General features: G+C 46.2%; 2 protein-coding genes across 5 annotated transcripts; one reads left to right on the top strand and one right to left on the bottom strand.

Annotated features, from left to right (window-relative positions):
* Nucleotides 1-1,209: 1,209 nt before the first annotated feature.
* LOC136300704 (uncharacterized) lies at nucleotides 1,210-10,568 on the bottom strand. The gene is made up of 9 exons (XM_066203268.1): nucleotides 10,451-10,568; nucleotides 10,201-10,282; nucleotides 9,145-9,298; nucleotides 7,635-7,780; nucleotides 5,442-5,618; nucleotides 4,640-4,753; nucleotides 3,278-3,364; nucleotides 2,300-2,447; nucleotides 1,210-1,921 (listed from the first exon to the last, which is right to left on the bottom strand). The coding sequence occupies exons 1-9, from the start codon at nucleotides 10,459-10,461 to the stop codon at nucleotides 1,890-1,892; spliced, it is 951 nt and encodes a 316-aa protein (XP_066059365.1). The 5' UTR covers nucleotides 10,462-10,568; the 3' UTR covers nucleotides 1,210-1,889.
* A 46-nt stretch (nucleotides 10,569-10,614) lies between these two features.
* Nucleotides 10,615-21,082, top strand: SLC35E2B (solute carrier family 35 member E2B). 4 transcript variants are annotated; one of them, XM_066203267.1, is made up of 9 exons: nucleotides 10,615-10,694; nucleotides 13,619-14,131; nucleotides 14,916-15,051; nucleotides 15,996-16,123; nucleotides 16,438-16,558; nucleotides 16,884-16,937; nucleotides 17,281-17,353; nucleotides 17,916-18,061; nucleotides 19,130-21,082. In XM_066203267.1, the coding sequence occupies exons 2-9, from the start codon at nucleotides 13,816-13,818 to the stop codon at nucleotides 19,329-19,331; spliced, it is 1,176 nt and encodes a 391-aa protein (XP_066059364.1). In that variant the 5' UTR covers nucleotides 10,615-10,694; nucleotides 13,619-13,815; the 3' UTR covers nucleotides 19,332-21,082. The 4 variants fall into 4 exon arrangements, with proteins under 4 accessions (XP_066059364.1, XP_066059361.1, XP_066059362.1 ...); XM_066203264.1 differs by having other exon boundaries at nucleotides 10,619-10,694; nucleotides 19,088-21,082; XM_066203265.1 differs by having other exon boundaries at nucleotides 10,628-10,747; nucleotides 19,088-21,082.
* Nucleotides 21,083-21,111: the final 29 nt, after the last annotated feature.

Here is a 21,111-nt window from a genome sequence, read left to right as displayed (position 1 = left end):
TGCTCGGAATTGTGTGGGGTTTGACACTTCTCGGGGGACAGTGGCTTCTGTTTTCTGGGAACACACCCAAGGCTTCTCTGAATGTCTGATACCAGGTTTTCCTCAAAAGTCTCAAAAAAAATTGCTGGACTTGCTGTGCAAGTTGAAACAAATCTTGTGTATGACCAGCTGGGCAACATTAAATACAGTTTTTAAAGGTCCAGGAATAGAATTACGAGGAAAGAAATAAGGGCAGTGCTGGTCAAATAATCTGATAATTTAATATCCAGGAAATTTAGGATTAAAAATGGGGTGTAAATGCCTGTGGCACATTCTGATGAAGTTCTGGACCCTTCTCCCATGGAACTTGAGATTAATGCTGATGCTTAAGAGTCTTTTGATTTCATAATTAATCTGTAACTCATTCCAACAGTTGAGGGAGATGTGAGGAGATGCCTTTTGCAGGTAAAGGAGCTGCCTTGAAATGGAGTTTTTGTTTGGCAAGGAGATGCCTTTTGCAGGTAAAGGAGCTGTTTAAACAGAGTTTTTGTTTGACAAAGCACCTCGGAAAGGGTTTTCCATCTTTCCATGCCTGGCTGGTGACAAACTCCTTGCAGTCCACGGCCAGAGCACTTTTCTGTGACAGTGACACCGTGACCTGGCCACAAAACATTTCCTTCACCTCATTCTGCCCCAGCACGGCGAGAGCAGAGCCTGGGCTCGGCTGAGGGAAGGACTGAAAACCTTCCATTGTGATGTTTAAATGTTTCATTCTTGCAGCAACAATCCCTGGTGCCACTGGGACTTGTGGGATGAAATCAGAGGCAGCTGCTGCTCTGTCAGCCCCTGCAGTCTGGCCACATGCCATTAACCTCTTCATGCCTCCCTTGAGCTACAGATAAAATAGATTTGATTCAGGTTTAGGAGATCAAGACGAGAAAAATACGTATTAATAGCAGAAGTTCTGATTTAGATGGCTAGGATGAGGGGAAAAAATTACAGTTTTAATAGAATCTTTGTCAATCTCCCTAATAAGCTGTAATAAGTTTTTCATTTTAATTGCTTTTTGTGGTGTCCAGCTGCCTGCAATTACAGCTGGGTCTGAAAAGAAGTGTAATGGCAATGTCCACTGCACCCGTGAATTCCAGTCCCAAGCTCTTCCCTGCTCAGTTTTCTAAGGGAATTCCCATTGAATTGGTGCTGTTCCGTGTGGAATAATTATCCATACACAAACTGTGCTTATACTTTATTAAAAAATAGCCAGTAGTTAAAGGTTCCAGTCAATAAAATACCAAACTTTTAAATTACAATATTAAAGGCTTATATGTAACAGTCCCCTTGGTATGAAATGGCACCTTGGTTACACTGAGGGTGGGGTGAGGTTACAGGGCGTTTTCATGTGTAGCTGGGGTTAGAAAAAAAAAATATTCAAATATTCTGAAGCCAGAGGAGAAAAAGGAGCCCCAGACAGGGGGACACCACTGTCACCAAACCACCAGGGCTGGACCTGCTCAGCAGCAAGTCCAAGCTGGGAAATGACGGCAGCACAATCCCCTTCTAGACTCGGGTACAGAGGATGGGCGTGCAAGTTTCCTTCATTGATGTTTGTGCCTCTCCAGGCAAAAAAGCATTGAAAGGAGCAACATTCCCCACTCACATGCAGGTGTGAACCCCCTGTGCCTCCAAAGCAGCAGGAAAAGGAGTGAAAGGTGCTTGGTCCTGTCAGCAGGATCAGCTGGGAATTTCCCGAGCACCTTTTGCTTTCTAAGCTCTGTCCCACCTGCACTGCTCCAGGAAACGTGTGACACCTTCCTGAACCTCCTCCATCCTGGGAAGGTGAGCCTTCATTGCCACCCTGGGGCTCTGGGGTGGCTTCACTCTGAGAGCTGCAGGAGGAGCACGGGGAGGCCTCAGGAGTCGATCCTTCCATAGGAAGAAAACACTGTGGGAAGAGAAGAGGGAGCTCAGTCAGCAGCACTGCAGGGGATCAGTGACCCTTTGGCTTGTGTCACATCACTGGCTCCCAGGTCCCTTTATTGTCTCTGTGTTTTACAGTGTGACAGAAATACTGTAAGTAGACAGATCTGCTCACACAGGTGTGATTTTTTGGACAGCAGCAGGTTGGCAGCAGCTTTCTTCAGAGAAAAGCCACAGCTGTTCCACCCAACTTCTGAGCTCTGGCAGCCTGGTAATTCTGAGGCTGCAGAACTGCTTGATTGGGGATCTGCCTTTTCCTGGGATTATCCCTAAGGATTTTCCTGGCTGTTTCCCTGTGCCAGGCCAGGCTCCAGCCTTCCCAGTGAATTTTTGGGGTACTTACTTCTCTCCCTCAGCCCCTGCCCGAAGCTGCGGTAGACGTGAACCAGAGCCCAGAACAGAACAGATTTTATTGCCACAGAAATGCAGGAGCCAGAGATGAAAGCAGCTTCCAGGGTGTAAGAATTGCCTTTGCCCCACTCCCTTATCACCTGCAGGGAAAGGGAGACACGAAACCATCACCAACTGCTGCCATAAAGCCTTGAAGCTACAACGTGCAACCGAGCACTGAGTTTCTGAGAGGAGTCACCAGGTGGCAACTGGGGGAAAAGAAGAAAGAAAAACCCAAGCGGTCACTTAGAAATCATCTCCGTTTTCTGATTTTATGATGTACAGACAGTGTGGAGCCCTGCTGTGCTCTGGCAGCTCAAACAGGCCTGGAATAATGGGGAACTCCATTGGATAATTGGTTCCCTGAGGCTGTGGGTGTGAAGGATGAGAAGCACTGGCCACTCTCAGCATTCCAGCCCTGCCCAGGATGAAGAGCCTGCCTTCCCCTTGCCCTCCTCTCTCCTTTCACACATCCTGTGGGAGTTGCCCACTGATAAAAGTTTTATCAGTGTAAGAGAGCCAAAAAATGTGCCCCGAACTGGGGTTTGTTGGGCTCACACTGCCTTGTTTTGGCTACAACAGGCTCCACAGCTGTGGGTGCTGCCTAAGAGATTCTTTAAAACACAACAGCTGAGCCCTGGTCAAGTGCTCTGGCACCACTTGAGGCTTGGTGTGAAGGAGGGGGAGGCATTTTTGAGGAGTTGTGTATCTTGAACAGGATTTTTTTTTTTTCATCTTTCCCTCATCATTCTTTGCAGGGACTTCCAGAACCTCTGCTTTGGATCAGTTCAAGAGCAGCTTGACTTGGTCCCCGTGCTGAAAAGTTGATCCTGGAGAGGGCAGGATGTGCTCTGCTCTCTTTAAATCCAGCAGGAGCTGCAGGGAAGGGCTGAGGAGGATGAGGGTGAGAGCCCAGCCTTGCTCCCCTTACCGTGTAGAGCAGGTAGATGAGATAAACCACCTCAGGCACATTCTGGATCAGAAATATCCACACCAGAGGTTTCAGCTCCTTTAAAATCTGCAAAATAAGATGAGAGAAATACAGCTTTTGAAGTCATTGCTATATACTCTATGAAAGCTGCATATTTTTCATAGGATTTCCTGTATTGGTTAAGCTGAGTTCTCAGTTTTAGCTTTGCTCTCCACTTCCCTTTTCCACCTGTGTTTTTTAGCAGGGGAAATTCAGCCTCTCTTTTCCCCCGAGCTGGGCCAGGAGTGATGATGACCTTTTCTCTCTGGGCACACTCAGATTTTCTCTAGCAGCTGAATGTTTTCATGGGTAACAGACTGAAAGCTCCCTGTGACTTTTTCTCCACATTTCTTTTTACTACAGAGAAGTGCAGTCACTGAGGAGTGAAATGTGGGAGAAGCAAGAGGATTGAAATGCCAGGAGAATTTAATTTCACAATTCACCCTAAGACTTGGGAAAGAAGAGAGGGATGCAGCAGCCCTGGGCTGGGAGAGGTCTGAGCAAAGGAAGGAAAAGCAGCTGAGTCACTGGGGGTGAGAGCAGTGACTGTGCCACTGTTAGGGTTGGATTTGATGCATCTGATCAGCACCAGATTCCCCCCAAACCCAAAACTGATGTGTTTTAAAGGCACAATTTTAGCAAGGAAAGCCATCAAAACACACAGGGAGCTGTATTTCAGCTGTCAGAGTTTGTGTGAATGACTAAGGCAAATACCCCAGGAGCCTGAAACAACATCCACCCCCAAAACCCCCTCAACTCCTTCCTGGTAATAAAAAACTCACTTATCTGATGTACTTTGGCCCTGATTCTGCAATCATTCTTGGAACAGAGGCTCAGGATTTCAGAGGAGGTTCAGTCTGACATGAAAAATGACATTTAAATTCACAAATCTTCAGGTTAACCTGGGAACTGTCCCTGAGCTTTGAAGGAGATGCCCCAGTAAGGAACCCCTCATCTTTTTGGTGTGGTTTCCTATGGATTTAAGGCTTCACTGTGTCCGTAACACTGTAATAATCTGGGGGACTGCTCCCAGTGTCACCCAGCCTTGGCAGAGAGGCAGAAATATTGAAGACAGTGTGTGATCCTCCAGATTTCATTGAAGTGATCAAGGACTGAGACTGAAACAATGGCAGGATGACAACGGGACTTTGTTTCACTCCCTCTGCTCAGTCCAGACCCAGATTTAGACAAAACCTGGCTTCAGTATTGTTGGTGCTCTGCTTTTCTCCATGCTGGCTCCCTTCCCTGAGCCAGTGGGAATCCCTCAGGGTGAGGCTGGGCAGTGCCAGGGGCTGGGTGTGTCCCCTGCAGCTGGACACTCACTGCAATGATGCCCACGGTGACCTTGAGGCAGCCCCAGACGACGCCCGTGGCCGAGATGATGTTGTGCAGCAGGGTCACCTCGTGCAGGCTGATCAGGAGGATGCACAGGCACAGCTGGGGGAGGAGAACATTGGATGAAATCATTCTTGGACACTCTGCAGCCCCATCAAAAGGTATCTGCCACAAACTCGCTGCAACAGCAAGTTGGGCACGGCTCGAAAAGCTGAAATTGCTCCTCAAACAAGGACAGAGGGGCTTCCCTGTATAACAGCAGCCACAAAGAACAGGGAGAGCAGATAAAGGAATGCAGCAGTGAATAAGGATGAGGGGTGCTTACAGAAGTAACAGGTCTTGGGTTCACTTCCCCCATCTGTAACTTCATTTTCTGTCTCACTGCCCTGCTGGTCAAGTTCCTCCCTCCCATCCCAGAATCGTTTCCTCAAAGCAAGAGGCAGCTGAAAATCAGGAGCCTGAGATGGGCAGGAATAACCTTGCCTAATTTAGAAGGCCATGGGTGGGTTGGAGCTCCTGGATACAACTCCTTTTTTAGGGATAAACTTCCCAAAAATAAGCTGCAGTTCTCCTTTTGTGCAGGACAACCATAAAGTATATTTTGATTCATTTTTACGGAATTTAGCTAAGCTATGGCAAACACATGGAGCTACCATAATTAACCATTATTAAATTTATATAATAAAGGTAAGAGAGAGGATTGCTCTTGGAGAGGAATAATTCAACTCAGCCAGTCCGAGACATCCTCAATAAGAGGGAAAAAGGGAATCTGGGGGGCAGAGCTCTGTACCTGTGCCTGCAGATCAAAAGTGAGCATGGAGAAGCAGAGGTTGAGCATGAAGTACTGGGACTGGAGGCTCTCCAGAGCTCCCCCCACCCGGAATGCCATCATGGACTGGCTCTGGATGAGGATCAGGGCACACACCACATCGAAGGAGCCCACCAGCAGGATCAGCACAAAACGGGCCTGAGGGAGACAAACAGGAATTGGCCACTGCAGGGACAGCTGGCACTGCAGTCCAGCTGGAAATGCTGACAGGAGTAACAGAATCTTCACGGAGATGTTCTGAGCTTCCTGTTGGAACAAAACCACCTTTCCTGCGGGCCTGATATTTCTGGGCCTGAGAGATTTTTAGCTTCCTAGCAGCTGCTAACTTTTCCCAAGGAAAAATTCCTCAAGGAAGCTTCTTCTCAAAACAATCTTAGTAAACAACTCTCCTTTCTCAATCTTTCTCCAGGTGGTGTTTTGCTGTTTCTCTAGTATCCACCAATCATGTTGAGCCTGTATGGGAACACCTTGTAAAAAGTAGTAAAAATTAGACAATAAAACCTTTTTTCTATGCTCTTTGCCTTCTGAAATATTTGAAGTCTCTCGTCTTTCATGTCCTACAAGGAGACTTTCCCACTGGGGACAGGGGGTGTTCTCAGTGCTGGACTTCCAGGAAACACAGGTTTGTGTCTGTTTGTATCCTCTTGGCTGGAATTAACACTCAGTTTCTCCTGCTTTAAGGATGGTCCAAGTGGCAAAACGTCCTTCAGAATTGATATGGAAACATTTATAACTAGAAATGATTCTGGCTCAGGAAGCAGAGTTACTGTAATCCATATTAATGTTAGAGTAGTTAAAAAAAAAGACCCTAATGATACTTTTCATATTTATACCAGGATTTACTTTGAAGTTCTTGTTTAATATTTAAACTGATGACTTGGCTGTTCATCTTAAAAGTATCCTGCATTTCTTGGATTGCCTGTTCTTTATTGGCCCTATCAACCCAGTCTGCTGCAGATAAAGTGTGTTTAACTGAATGGCCAATTGATAAATAAACTTGATTGGCAAAGCTGCTTTGCCCCCTGTCCCTTGCTTGGCTGCCACCTCTCCTGCTGAAGAGTAACTTTTGGATGACTTCACGGCAGGGAAGAGCCTTGGTTGAGAAAAATATGATAATAAAAAGAAAGCGCTTCCTGGAAGGACAGCAAGTGGGAATTTAACTCCAAACCTTAGTAAAGCCCACAATACAATCCTTCCATAAATTTTACTGCCAAGAAATGCAAACAAGATAACCTGGAGTGGCATTATTGCATCTTTTTGTTTCCTTGCAGGTTTCTATAAATGTCCTAAGAACACATTTATGAGCACTGGGTAATGGCTGTGCCTGCAGACTGGGGATTCCAGTTCTAGCCCGGGTTAGATTTATGTGACAGAGGGACATCTGAAGCAGGGCAGGTGAACTGAAGGACACATTTTACAGTAACTTGGTGCAATTCTTTGATATTTCTGTTATTTTTGGGAGCTGCCCTAAGGAAGCTCAGAGAACAGCCCAGAGAAGATTTGCAGTTGTGGGTGTGAACATTTTGTTGTTCAGTAGGGATAATTCAGCCTGATTCTTCTGTTATCAGTAACACTAATGCAATACTAGATAATAATTAATATATAATCGATATTATATAATATCATGTTATATATCATTATATTACATAATTAATATATAATAGAATAATGATTAATATATTAGAGAGACTATATAATACCTAATCTATAGATAATATAAATTTATATAAATAATAGAATAATAAAGTATAATATATTAAAATAAAAATTAATGAATAATACATGATAAATAATAAGAATAAAAATAATATAATATGTAACTATATATAGTATAAGAGTATGTACAATATATATTACTCTATATAGTAATATGTAGTAATATACACAGTAATAGATACAGTAATATAGAGTCATATATAGGATATACATATAGTAATATATATAATATATAATATATAGTAATATATATATTTGTAGTAATATATATAATATATAGTAATGTGTATTAATTATAATTTATATATATATATAAATAATTTGGCTTTTATATCTATGAAACCTGTGTTACCACAGACATCTGGCCCTCCCCAGCGCTGGATTTTCACAGCCAAGCTGTGGGGGGAAGGAAAAGCTGCAGAAAAGCAGGAGACTGACCAGGAGCTTTGGCTTCTGCCCAGCAGGGAGCACGGAGAAGTTGATGACGGAGCGCAGCATCACCAGCAGGATGGAGAGCACGAACACAACGAGCTCCTGGCGGTTCTCCTGCAGGATGCCCCTGCTCACATAATACACACAGAACACTGGGGAGGACAGGGAGTGTCAGTGCCAGCTCAAACAGGGCCAAAGTCACAATCCTGGAGCCCAAAAAGTGTCCCTGAGGCTCCTGGGTCTTTGTTCTTACCAAGGGGCTTGAATCAGGTAGTTAAAACACTCCCCACTGTGTTTAGCACACAAGAAATAAAATAATTAGTTCAGATTTTTTTTTTAATTACCTGTGAAATAACACCGTGGAAATGGCAGTGTATTATCCCAACTGGCAGCTGGGCTGGGTCATTCCATGAATATCACACTGTCCAGTTGTTTATTTGAATGAAATGAAACAGCACCATTTTTATTAAAGAACTGAAATCAAATTATCTTCCCAGAGTAATTCAGGTGACTAAAAAGCAGTTTATTGCTCACACACACCCTGCACAGTGCTGCCTGTGTGGCCTGGCCACTGCACAGGGTTTGTGTGTGGAACTGAACGTGGACTGGATTCAGTTTTATTTAAGTGTGGAAATTTTGAAACATCCCACCCTGCAAACTACAATCCAAAAAAGAACTGGGTCAGGACAGGCCTGAGTTTTATTTCTGTAAAATACATCAAGCCCCCAGTCAGCTGTCACTGTGAATTTCATGCTTTTTTGGTAAAACTTAAATAAGCCTTTGTCCTTTCACAGGATGCTGCTGCAAACACTGGTTAATTCTTACCACAGCCAAAATAACAACCAATTTTCTCTTTCCTTAATTCCCCACATCAACTCACCCACATTTGCTGGGACATGGGGACAGCACTGTACAAATTTTCTAATTAAATAATGACTTCAGACTCTCTAAACAAACCTTCAGTGAGTGAACTTCCTTTCCCACTGCCCTTACCAGGGAATGTGAAAAAGGAAAATGATTGGCCAGTTGCAAAGTGAATCATGTGGTTTTGCTGGACGTGACCTCAGGAAGACCTGAAAGGCTCAAGATGGTATTTCCTTGTTTTGCAAATTCAGCTGCTAAATCCACAGAAATCTGTACAAATTTGAAAATAAGCTCTTTTTTGCTCATCAAGCTTTTTGCAGAGATGGCACATGCACATGAAATTTCCTGAAATCCTTCAGTTCATTATTCCCATGTTAATTTCTGTTTAATACAAATGGACCCAAGAAGTTTCTGCTGCAGCTCTGATTAGAAATACACGATTGGAAGGAAGCCTGGAGTGTGGACACCTGAATTCCCAGCATATCATGGCTCAGACACTAAAACAGGAACTGGTGAGGTTTTTTTGGGCATAGCTGAACACCCAGTATCTCTTATATAAGAAATTTCAGTTGCTGCTTAATCACATTATTATTATTTTCATCATCATTATCATTATTTTCATTATTTACTCCACCCAAACGGGGTTTCTTACCAACTCCAACCAACTGAATAAAGGAAATGGTGAAATCCTCCTCAGTCTGGCGCACCAGGGTCTCTATGGTCAGCCCTATGACACTCAGCAGGGACAGAATAGTGACACAGAAGTAGATCTTCACAGGGAATGACAGCTCTGAACATGGTTTTATCTGTAAAGGGAGAAAATTCTTTAACACATCATGCAGAATAAACTCGTTGCTGTTCCTAAAAATCACGTCTGAGGTGAGTGGGGGAAATGAGACAGTGCAGGGAAAAGAAAGAGAAACTCCACGACTGGATTGAAGCTCCTGAACTGTCGAGGAAGGGAGAAGTCTAAGTTTATTTCATCATTAATCTCAGCCGAGGTTGTCCTGGTTTATACCCACAGCCTTTGTCTTTGTGCCTCAGAGGTCCATGGTGTTATAATCCACCAATGCCCACAGGCACACCTGTCAGAGCATAGAAATAACATTTTCCCACACTTCTAGTTTTAGAAAACTGTAAAGGCAGAGCCAGCGTTCTCAGTAAGGCAACGTCCTTATTTTCTTTTATTGAAAAGCATCAGGTGGAGCAACATCCTGGCAGGAATTTAACACTCGGTTTGTTCAGCTGGAGGGGGCTGAGGGGGATCTCAGGGGCTGCAGCTCCTCCTGAGGGACAGCTCTGATCTCTGGGACAGGGACAGACCCCGGGAACGGCTGGAGCTGGGCCAGGGTGGGTTTGGGTTGGATTTTGGGAAAGGTTCTTCCCTCAGAGGGTGCTGGGCACTGCCCGGGCTCCCCAGGGAACGGGCACGGCCCCGAGAGCTCCAGGAGTGCACAGAGTGGGATTTTCGGGTGTCTGTTCAGGGCCAGGAGCTGGATCCGTGACCCTGAGGGTCCCTCCCAGCTCAGGACATTCCACGATGCTGTCAGCAGCCCTGTCACAAGCCTCGGCGTGCCGACACCTGACCTCCCCGATCCATCTGACTTCGGAGCCGGGTTGGAGCCGTGTTTTTCCATCTCCCCCGCCCCAGGGCAGAGAACCGCGGAGGACACGGGCGGGCTGCCCGCAGCAGCGGAGCCGTACTCACGGGGCCGCAGGGCGTGGGGATGAGCTGCCGGTGCCGCGGGGTGAGGTTGGGCAGGCTCGGCCCCGCCGGAGCCGCGGCGCCGCTGCGGGAGAGGGAGAGAGAGAGAGAGCGCGGGGCCGTCAGGAGGGGCCGTACCACCGCCGAGCGGGGGGGCCCGCCCGCGACCCCCCATCCCCAGCACGGGGAGGCGCGGGGGGAGCGCGGGGAGGCGCCCCCGCTCCGCGCGTGGCGCGGCCCGGCCCGCCCGTACCTGCCGTCCATAGCGGCGGCCGCGGGCCCTACATGGCTGCCCAGGGGTCCCGGGGCGCTTCCGGGGGCCGGCGCCGGCGTCACTTCCCCGGCACGGGCGGGAAGCGCCGTCGGGCTCCTCCCGGGCGGCGGGGCCGCCGCGCTCCCGCCCCTCCGCCCCGGGGGTCCCCTCAGCGCCGGGCATCCCGCCCGGCTCCATGGAGGGGCGGCCCGCAGCGAAGCGCTCCGCGCGGTTCTTCCCGGCTGTGCGTGCCCTCCTAACCCCCTTTCTGCTTTGTTCGGTTTCCTCGTGGTTTTGGTAAAATGGCCTCCCCCGGCGGCGCGGTGACAAAGGGGCGACAAAGGTGCCGGGCCAGCCCCCGGGGCCCGGCGGGGCGGTGCGCGGCCGGACCCGCCTCTTCGCCCCGGGGCTCCGGGCACGGCAGGGGATGTGCGGCCGCTGCCCGGCGGGACCGGGGCCCGGCGGGACCGGAGCCAGGCGTTGCCGGAGCCCTGGGAGCGCCGGGGCTGCGGCGGCAGCGGGCGGGGGGAGCGCAGGTGCCGGCCGGGCTGCGCTGAGGGCTCCGGGGATGGAGGGGAAGGGTGGGAGCGGCGGGCGCTGCCGCAGAGGAGGATCCCGAGCCGGGCCTGGGCAGGGGGATGGCGGGGCTGAAAAGCCCCTGGGCCCGGAGGATGGGTGGGAAGGGGCGCGGTGCTCCCGGGAAAGCCGCTGCGGTGCGGGGGATGCTCCGGGAGAATGGGAACGGGCTGCGGGGAGCCGGCTGGGAGTGCGGAGGGAAGGCTCTGGCAGTGGGTGGGCAGAAGCGCAGCCGGAGCGCCACGAAGTGCTGAGCTGTTTCAGCCTTTCAGCGTCTCCTGCTGTTGTATTTGTGGTGTTTGTAAGGTCTGGGATGCTCTCGTTGGCGTTAGCGAAGCAGTGTTAGCGAGCGAGGCTCGCTCAGGGTGCTGAATTCGGTGCATTTGCTGCACTGGATTGTGCAGAATCGAGGCTCGCTCAGGGTGCTGAATTCGGTGCATTTGCTGCACTGGATTGTGCAGAATCGAGGCTCGCTCAGGGTGCTGAATTCGGTGCATTTGCTGCACTGGATTGTGCAGAATCGAGGCTCGCTCAGGGTGCTGAATTCGGTGCATTTGCTGCACAGGATTGTGCAGAATCGAGGCTCGCTCAGGGTGCTGAATTCGGTGCATTTGCTGCACAGGATTGTGCAGAATCGAGGCTCGCTCAGGGTGCTGAATTCGGTGCATTTGCTGCACTGGATTGTGCAGAATCGAGGCTCGCTCGGGGTGCTGAATTCGGTGCATTTCCTGCGTTGGGAGCAATGTTTGAGTGACCTTTTATATAACAGATGAAGGGTCACGGACGCAAACATTTGTTTTTTCACCCTCAGATCAGCCTTAGCTTCTCAAACCGTTGCAACACATTTGAGCTTTAGTTTCTATTTGAGGAAAGCCGGCTTTGTGAAGTTCATTGCGGATACCTTTTTCACCCTAATACATTGTTACTGGAGTGTAGCTAAGGGTTGGAGGAGATTCAAGGAGAGGCACTCACGCTGCTGGTTCTTTTGAGCTGGAGGATTGAGTCTTGGTGAGTAATCCAAGAGAAACAACTGCCAACCACTGCCACGTTTTCATCTGTTGGTAAACATCAGCTGCTGGTTGGCCTTGAGGGAGCAAGACTGAATTAGTTCCAGATGGAGAACTCTTTCAGCCCATTTAGACTTTCCAGTTGATTTAAGCCAGCAGGTCAGTAATTTAGGGGAGTAGTTTTGTTCTTATTTGTTGTTCTGCTTCCATGTGTGGAATCAGTGATATCAAATCTGATATCGCAGCGCTGCTGAGGGTGGGGCTTTGGCTGTGCTTAATTGGTCTTGGTTTTAATTAAGTTGTATAAACAGAAAAGATATTTTAAAAGATATGATAATTAACCGTTTTGAATGTAGAGGAGTATTTTTTTCAATGACCTGGAAAAGGAGGAGGAGTCAAGAATCCATTTTCCTTAACAAATTCTCTTGGAGGACGTGTATCTTTTTTCAAAGTTTTGTGTTAAACGGGGTCACCACAAGTTTGTGGTTTAATGTGATCGTGGCAGAGGGTCTCAGACCTCAGTGTGCTGCTGGAAAAATGGAAAGAGATAAGGGCACAAGGATGGAAATCTTCAGTGCATGGCTGTAGTAACTAGAGAATGTGAGGAACGGGAAATGTCACTGTGAAGGAGCTGCTGTGTAGGATACTGACACTGACACGAGATATTTAACTCCTCAGTAGCTCTTTGTGATTTATTTGAGATGCCGTGCTGGACATTTAAAAAGCATCAAAAATAAAATCTTAAAGAAAATGGAGTGAGCTCACAAAATCGGGGCAGGTGCAAGAAATACAAGAGCTCGTGTTGCGGCTCTTGTGTTTCTCTTGCCACTGATTATGAGAGGAGGGAAGATCACAGGGTGGTTTTGTTGTACCCACTACTCTGCTACTGTAGCTTGCCACGTTTTGTGGAATTTGTAAAAGAAAAAAGCTCTGGTTGCAAATCATTTAATGCCTTTTGCTGCCAAGTCTGTTACCAAGGTTTTAAGAGTGAGTTGCAAGTGCCAATATTGAATTGTAGGGTATAGCAAAATGGGGAAGGTTGCATTATTCCCATGTAATTAAATGGATAACTGCTCTGGAAAGCTCTTGGACATATTTCCCTACTTTTTTCACCTGGATACATTTACCAGGGAAGCTCTGTGATTACTGGGAGTTCCAGCCTTTGATTAGTGATCTCTTTAACTCAGGTTGATAACAGGTTAATTAGTACTAAGGGCAGAGGTTCCTGCTTGGATTTGCTGCGTTGGGAAGATGTTTCTGGGGAGTGTTTAAAGGCAGACTGATCAAAGACAATGGAGAATCTGGAAGAGGATTAGTTGCAATTGGAAAGGTGCTCCAGAGGGAAAAGGGCATAAAAACACAAAGTCTGGTGTGTGTGTGTGTGTGTTTTATTTTAGAATAAAAAAACCTCCCTAAGTTCTTGTTGCTTATCTTGGCATGAAGACATCAGGAGTTCAAAATCCGGCCTGAAGGATTACAGAAGTCTCTTTATCCTTCATGAAGGGCAGGTGAGATGTGCTCTCTTTGCTGCATTAGGGATGTAAAATGTCACACGTGTTTTTTTCTTTTTTTTTTCCCCTCTTAGGCAGAAAACACGGAGCAGCCCACATGAAGAAGCGTGTGGAGTTTATATCCCTGCAAGATGTTCTTTGGAGAGGACCAAGCCCAGTTTTCCCAGGCCCCTGGGAGATGAAACCTTGACCACATGACATTTTTGTTTCCGCAAGTGCTGTCTCAGTGTTGCTTTGTGCGAAGGAGAAATTTTCATTTCTTCACCTCGCCATGACGAGCGCCCTGACACCGGAGGCCCCGAGCCCTCCCCAGCTGGAGGAGAAGCCAAAGGGAAAATCCGTCTTCCAGCTGGGCTCGCTCTTTGCTAACAGGAGTGAGAAATTCGTCATTGCTCGCAGTGACAGTTTGCCAGAGGAGAATGTCCTGAAAATCACAATCACAGAGACCACGGTCATTGAGTCCGACCTGGGCATCTGGAATTCCCACGCTCTCATCTACCTCACTCTCTGGTTTTTCTTCAGCTTTTGCACTCTCTTCCTTAACAAATACATCCTGTCCTTGCTGGAGGGAGAGCCCAGCATGCTAGGTACTCTGCTTTTCCTGAATTCCAGGGAGAGGTTTATTTGTTTTACTGGAAGGGGAGCCCCAAACGCTGCCAGAACTCCTGGAGCATTTGGATAAATTTGGATAAATAACCCCAACAGGGTGGGGTTGTTGGGGTGTCTGTGCAGGGAGAAGAGCTGGGCTGGATGATCCCTGTGGGTCCCTTCCAGCTCAGGATATCCCATGATCTTGTGATTGATAATCCCAGATCATCCCATATAAAGATAAAGGAGAGAATGGTTCAATTGAAGTGAAAAAATGCTTGGTTTGGAAGGTGTGGGGAGGGATTTTGGCCCTTAAAGTGGTTTCTGACACTGTCCTTTCCTCCACTTGCTGAAAAATGAAATTTTGCTCGTAGAGGAGCTTTAAGGGGAGAAAAAAAGGTCATTTTTTTGTTTTCTGTGTTGGAGGGTTTAACAGAAAGTCAAATTTTGAGTAAACTGTTGATGCTCTCCTGAGCTGTGCAGTGCAAGAGCTGCTTTTGGTGGTCTGTTATCCAATGGCCATTTTAGTTCTTTTTCTAATTCTTAAGGTGCAAACAAAGAGCAGTTTATCTGTGAACCAGGTTTATAAACGTTTGGTTTATTGTGCTGCCTTGCTCAGATGTAAAGGGCTTCTGTGAGAATATACAAAATACACACGGCGGTTTCTTCACTGCCAGAAACACCGCACGGATGTTTGGGCGAAGAGATTTCCTCACGAAAGTTGATTTGTTGTTGATGCAGCTTCTGACCTGACTTGATTTCCCCTCTCTGCTGCTCCTTTAGGTGCTGTCCAGATGCTTTCCACCACCTTCATTGGCTGCATCAAGATGTTTGTGCCGTGCTGTCTGTACCAGCACAAAACCCGCATCTCCTACCCCCCCAACTTTATCATGATCATGCTCTTCGTTGGCTTAATGAGGTAAAGATTTCCTGCACTGTCTTTGCTAATATCTTGTGGTTTTCCAAGCCAAAGCTGTGTTTTCGTGCCTCTTTCCCTTTTTATGTGGTTTTTGGAGTATTCCCCTTTTCCCTCCATCAAGAAATACCCCAGGATAATCTTATTTTTATTTGCTGTTCCTTTTCCCAGCTGTCAGTTTTTTGGCTGCTTTGCCTTCCCATCCCATTTACCTTTTTTTTCTTTTCAGAGCGCACTTCTCCTTCCTTTTACTTTCTTCCTGCTCTCTTTTGAGGCTGATATTTGTTTAGTGCATTAATATTTATCAGCCTTTGGCCTCAAAAGTGATCCAGGCTATTAAAATTTATCTTTCGAAAAGTAAATATTTGCTGGGTGCTGGGATTGTATAAGTCTGTGGTCGAGCAGGGAATAAAAACGCCTGGTTTTGTTTCCTCTACTCTGCAAAACTGATAAAGAATATCAAGTAGGCGATAAATTCAATTAATTTCGGGGTTTAAACTGTGGTAATTGTGCAGCATGTCTAATTTACACTAAAGATGGATAACTGCTGATAAAGTGTCCTCGGTGAATTACTGCTGCTCAGAAGATTTTCACATTTTCTGACTGAGCCTGTTGAAAACTTTGGCTTAAAAAATGGTCACTTGAACTTTGGAGCGTGTTAAAAAGCAAATTTGTTTTCTGGAAATCCGCTCTGCAGCCAAAGACATTCCACAATTGCCCAAGGGTGCCTTTATTTGCTTTAAAAAAATAATGTTTAAGCCAAAGCTGAAAGAAATAGTCCTGACCTTGCAGGTGCAGGAGAAATCACAGTGCAATTCTTTTTATGCCGTGTGTCTAAGAATAGATCTTGAAGCATTATTTTAATTTCTTCTGGTGCACTAATTAATTCCTTCTTTTTTTTTTTTTTTTTTTTCTAATTAATTTCTTGCGATTTCCTTCTGCTGCAGGTTTGCAACAGTGGTCCTGGGCCTGGTCAGCCTGAAGAATGTGGCAGTTTCATTTGCAGAAACTGTGAAAAGCTCTGCTCCTATTTTCACTGTCATCATGTCCCGGATGATTTTGGGGGAATACACTGGTGAGTCCTGAAATGAGAGTTAATTACTCTCTTTTTTTTTTTTAATGGCCATGGTCAAAGAACGGCCACTGAAATATAATAAATGCAGCAGGAAGGATCGGTCTGAACACAATGACTTTGTGGAATTAAAAGGGTTTGGTGTAAGGGGATTGTTGTTATTTTTCTGTCAAGAAATTAAGGTGGCTTTAAATAAGTGAAGTTCAGTGTGGTCCTTTTATTCTTGCTGTTCAGAAATTTCAACTTCTCTCAAAATTCAGAGTGGGATGCATTTAAAATGCAGCAATTGAAGTGAGCTTGGGCCTTTTCCTCTGCAGGATTGCTGGTGAACCTGTCCCTGATCCCTGTGATGGGAGGGCTGGCCCTGTGCACAGCCACTGAAATCAGCTTCAACATCCTGGGCTTCTCTGCAGCTCTCTCCACCAACATCATGGACTGGTGAGGCTCCAGGAGAGCTCTGGGGGTGGGGAAAAGGCAATTAATTTGATTAGGAGATGAAAGAAAATCGTTTAACCAAGTTAATTCTGCACAGTGCGTTGAGATGTTGGCATTGAAAATGCATTTTTAACGAATTATTCGCTTTCTCTCTCCTATCTAACAGCATTATTGAGATTAAATAATAAAACTTCATTAGATCAAACTCCTTTCTGTACCTGTAGAAAGCATTTCCCCACCTGAGGATTAATTGATTGATTTGTCCTAACTAAAATACAGCTAATTGGTGGGTTTTAATTTTTTTTTTTTAATTCTTTTTCTTCTCTAGCTTGCAAAACGTCTTTTCCAAAAAACTGCTCAGTGGAGATAAATACAGATTTTCGTAAGTATTCGAAGTATTTCAGGTTTGGTTATATTAGGGCTGCCTAAAGAAATGAAATATTTATTGTTATATTGCACCAGAAAATGTAAATCCGAGCTAAAAACTCCCCTGAGCTCCCACTGCAAGTTTCAATATCAGCTACAACTCCCTGAAATAAATATTTAAAACATAAATACAATATAAATATTTTTAATATTTATATAATTATGTGTGGCTTATATATTTTTATATGCTGCTTTTGGGGTTTTGTGCCTTTTAGCTTCAGTCCCTGAGAGAAAACCTCTTTTTGTTTTGAAAAAGGAAGGTTTGAATAATTTAAATTATTTTTTTTTCTCCTTTGTAGAGCCCCAGAGCTTCAGTTCTACACAAGTGCTGCTGCTGTGGTGATGCTTATTCCAGCTTGGATATTTTTCATGGTAATTTGAATTCATTATTTTAATGAAATTAGGGGTTTTTTAAAATTAATTTAGGGTTTTTTTTTAATTGTGAGCAGAATGTGCAACAATGATTATTCTTAAATTTTACCTTTTATCCTCCCCATTTTTTAAAATCAGCCTGAAATACAATTCATCCAATGTTTGCAAGAGATTGGGGGAGTAAAAAAGAGGAAATTGTAAAAGAAATCATTTAATGATTAATCCAAAAAACCTGAGTTTATCTCAGGATTTTTGAGTTCAAATCATGATTTTGTCTCAGTGCATTTTAGGTTTGACTTGCAAACAAAATCCGGAATCTTTGTTGACTTTTTGTTGATATTCATGTGGTGTAGAGGAATATTAACTCTCTGAAAGCAAATTTTTTTGAAGGAAAACAATTACAGGATCTAAATGTCTTGTATATTTTAAGTTGTGTTGGGGCTAAAATTTAAATGTAAAACTCTACTTGCTTCTAACAGCTGGGTGGAAAATCGCTTTTAGATTTTTCTCATGAAGTAAACCCTTAAATTCCTTTTCTTTTTTTTTTTTTTTTCCCATTTAGGACGTGCCTGTGATTGGGAAAAGTGGGAGAAGCTTCAGCTACAACCAGGATATTGTGATTCTCCTCCTGATAGATGGGGTCCTGTTCCACCTGCAGAGTGTCACAGCCTACGCCTTGATGGGGAAAATTTCCCCTGTGACTTTCAGGTAAAATTGTCAGGAGCATTATTTTCTATTTTGTTTTGGTCAGGAACACTATTTTATGTTCTTTGCTCAGGAACACTATTTTATATTTTTACCATTTTTACATTTTTTAGTCACATTACTCGCATTGTTTTTAGGAACATTATTTTCTATTCTTTTTTTTTTTTTTTTCCCCTGCTCAGTATTTCTCCTTGAGAACCAGGCAGTAAAGGTAGTGTGCAAAGAGGAGAATGAGGAAAATCACAGGATGGCTGGGGCTGGAAGTGGACTTTTTGTTGGTGTAAAAAAAAAAAAAAAAAAGAAAAAAAGAAAAGTAAAGGTGTTTTGCAAAGAGGAGAATGAGGTAAATCATAGGATGGCTGAGACTGGAAGTGGAATTTGAGACTTTGCTTAGAACAAAAGGGAAACTAAAGGTATTGTGCAAAGAGATGAATAAGGGAGATTCCAGGATGGCTGGGGCTGGAAGTGGAATGTGAGGTGGTGTTTAGGAGCAGGGCAGACATTAAAGCCTGGCTGTGGGATGTGGCAGAGCCGCTGTCCCCGCTGTCCCCGCTGTCCCCGCTGTCCCCGCTGTCCCCGCTGTCCCCGCTGTCCCCGCTGTCCCCTCTGTCCCCGCTGTCCCCGCTGTCCCCTCTGTCCCCTCTGTCCATGCTGTCCCCGCTGTCCTCGCTGTCCCTGATGTCCCCCCTCTGTCCCCGCTGTCCCCGCTGTCCCCGCTGTCCCCGCTGTCCCCGCTGTCCCTGATGTCCCCTCTGTCCCCGCTGTCCCCTCTGTCCCCTCTGTCCATGCTGTCCCCGCTGTCCTCGCTGTCCCTGATGTCCCCCCTCTGTCCCCGCTGTCCCCGCTGTCCCCGCTGTCCCCCGCTGTCCCCGCTGTCCCCGCTGTCCCTGCTGTCCCTGATGTCCCCACTGTCCCCGCTGTCCCTGCTGTCCCCGCTGTCCCCGCTGTCCCCGCTGTCCCCGCTGTCCCCGATGTCCCCACTGTCCCCGCTGTCCCTGCTGTCCCTGATGTCCCTGCCGTTGCCTGCAGCGTTGCCAGCACTGTCAAACACGCCCTGTCCATCTGGCTCAGCATCATCGTGTTTGGGAACAAGATCACCAGCCTGTCAGCCGTGGGCACTGTCCTGGTCACCGTGGGGGTCCTGCTCTACAACAAGGCCAAGCAGCACCAGCAGGAGACCCTGCACAGCCTGGCCATGGCGCCGCAGCCCCAGCCAGGCCCCACCGAGGACACCGAGCCCCTGATCCCCAAGGATTTGGAACCCTACGATTAATGTGGCTCCAAGGAAATCCTCCTGGATTGTTGTGGTTGTTCCTTTGAGTTCCTGGCAGGTCTCCCCCAGGACTTGAAGCAGGAAGGAGCTGGGGAGGATCCAGGAAAGCCTTGGGAATCTGGGTGCCCCAAAGAGAGGACCTGGAACGTGGTAAACGTGGGCTTGGTTGTCTTTCCTCGACTGCAAATCGCGTCCAAGCCTGTGCTGGTGGAAGAACTTCGGTGTCTTGTGGGAAAACAATTCTCCCTCCCCATCCAAATAATGTGAAAATGTGGCCCCACCGCTGGATTCTGCTGGCAGAGGGATGGAATTGGTGCCCGGCGGAAACTGCCAGTTGTTCTCTGCATTTCCTGCGTCCTCCGTCATTCCTGTGTGGTGTGGAGATGGAAGAGGTCCAAGGAGGGGATTGTCCCACCCTGCTCTGCCCTGGGGTGGCCTCACCTCAAGCCCTGAGGGTTTTTTGGGGCCCCCAAAAACCTGCCAGAGCTCCAGGAGCATTTGGACAGCACAAGATTGGGTTTTGGGGTGTCTGTGCAGGGCAGGAGTTGGACTTGGATGATCCTTGTGGGGTCCCCTCCCACTCAGGATATTCCATCATTCCAAGAAGGGATTGGAATTCCCACCCTTCTCTCCCAAAAAAAACCAACAACTTTATAGGTTTGGTTTGAGGCAAACTATGGGAAATGAGCTGTGGCGAGCACCTACTGCTGACTACAAATCCGGGATTTGTAGTGGCTTTCCTCCCAAAATGCAATGTGGAAATGGCACGCTGTGATCATTTATTGCCAAAACTGAAATGCAAATACTCACACGCGTACCCTGTGTAAATGGAGTGTCGAATTCAAGACTTGTAGTTGCCTAGAGGTGGAAAAAAAAAAAAACCCACCGCTGAAAATTGTGGTGACAAAGGAAGCAGGATCTCTGTATTTCTGTAAGGAAACCGTTTTTGTTGTTTTAATTTCATTGTATTATGCATGAGGAAAGAAACTGATGGGGTTCTTTTTAATATTATTTCTAAGAGTGCAACAAAAGGCTGCCTTTTAGAAACTCAGGGTTATGAGTCTGACCTGTGTGTAAAAAATATCTAATTTCTGATCATGTAAAGATATCTCAGAGGCGTCTGTGACAGATGGGAGGAATATTAACCATAAACTGAGGCAAATCTTTATTTCTGCTGCTCTTAAGTTTCCTTTTTTTTTTTTTTTTTAAGGAAATTTGTTTTTGTGGTAGATCAAAGATTGAAAGCTAACTTTCCCTTTCAAAATCCTGAAGAACAGCCATCAGTTTTGGCCAAAACAAAAAAAAAAAAAAAAGCGCACATGTAGCTACAGAAACGTTCACGTGGACTTTTTGGGAACAAAACTTCAAATGTGTGGATTTTCATAAATGCCACTCCTTCTGGAAGGTTGGAGCATGGATATCTAGTGGTCTTTGTGGTAAAAATACTGGTGAGCGGGGAGTTACCAGTGCAATTCCTGTAAAATTACATTTCCCCACCTCAGTGGAATCCCCCGCCTGGGGCAGATTCCCCAAAGATCTGAGGGAGGGAAATGCCGATGTTTTCATCCTCGTGTATGTGACACGTCTGTGGTATTTTATTTTCTTTTGTATTCCTGTCACTTTTATAAAAGCTGTGGACTTGTGGCGTGGAGCTCCGTGGGGTTTTTTTTTTGTTTGTTTGTTTGTTTTCTGCCAAATACACTGAGATTTTTGAAAGTACAACTGAAAAATAAAGTGTGGTTTGTGTCGTATTTCTGCTTCAGGTGACAGAAATCGCAGC

Source organism: Chamaea fasciata, unplaced genomic scaffold (assembly GCF_029207755.1).
Source record: "Chamaea fasciata isolate MVZ Bird 193981 ecotype frontalis unplaced genomic scaffold, bChaFas1.0.hap1 SCAF_23, whole genome shotgun sequence".
Lineage (NCBI taxonomy): Eukaryota > Metazoa > Chordata > Aves > Passeriformes > Sylviidae > Chamaea > Chamaea fasciata.
Note: the sequence above shows the minus strand (reverse complement) of the source record. Positions and strands in the feature narration are given on the sequence as shown.

What these genes read in the sequence shown, in the direction of transcription:
- SLC35E2B (XM_066203264.1), top strand. Translation starts at nt 13,816, where the DNA reads ATGACGAGCGCCCTGACACCGGAGGCCCCGAGCCCTCCCCAGCTGGAG. An exon ending in TCCACCAACATCATGGACTG is followed by an intron (nt 16,559 to 16,883) that starts GTGAGGCTCCAG and finishes TTTCTTCTCTAG; the next exon opens with CTTGCAAAACGTCTTTTCCA. An exon ending in CAGCTTGGATATTTTTCATG is followed by an intron (nt 17,354 to 17,915) that starts GTAATTTGAATT and finishes TTTCCCATTTAG; the next exon opens with GACGTGCCTGTGATTGGGAA.
- LOC136300704 (XM_066203268.1), bottom strand. An exon ending in TATTCAGTTGGTTGGAGTTG is followed by an intron (nt 7,781 to 9,144) that starts GTAAGAAACCCC and finishes TGTCCTCCCCAG; the next exon opens with TGTTCTGTGTGTATTATGTG. An exon ending in GCAGGGGCTGAGGGAGAGAA is followed by an intron (nt 1,922 to 2,299) that starts GTAAGTACCCCA and finishes CTCTTCCCACAG; the next exon opens with TGTTTTCTTCCTATGGAAGG.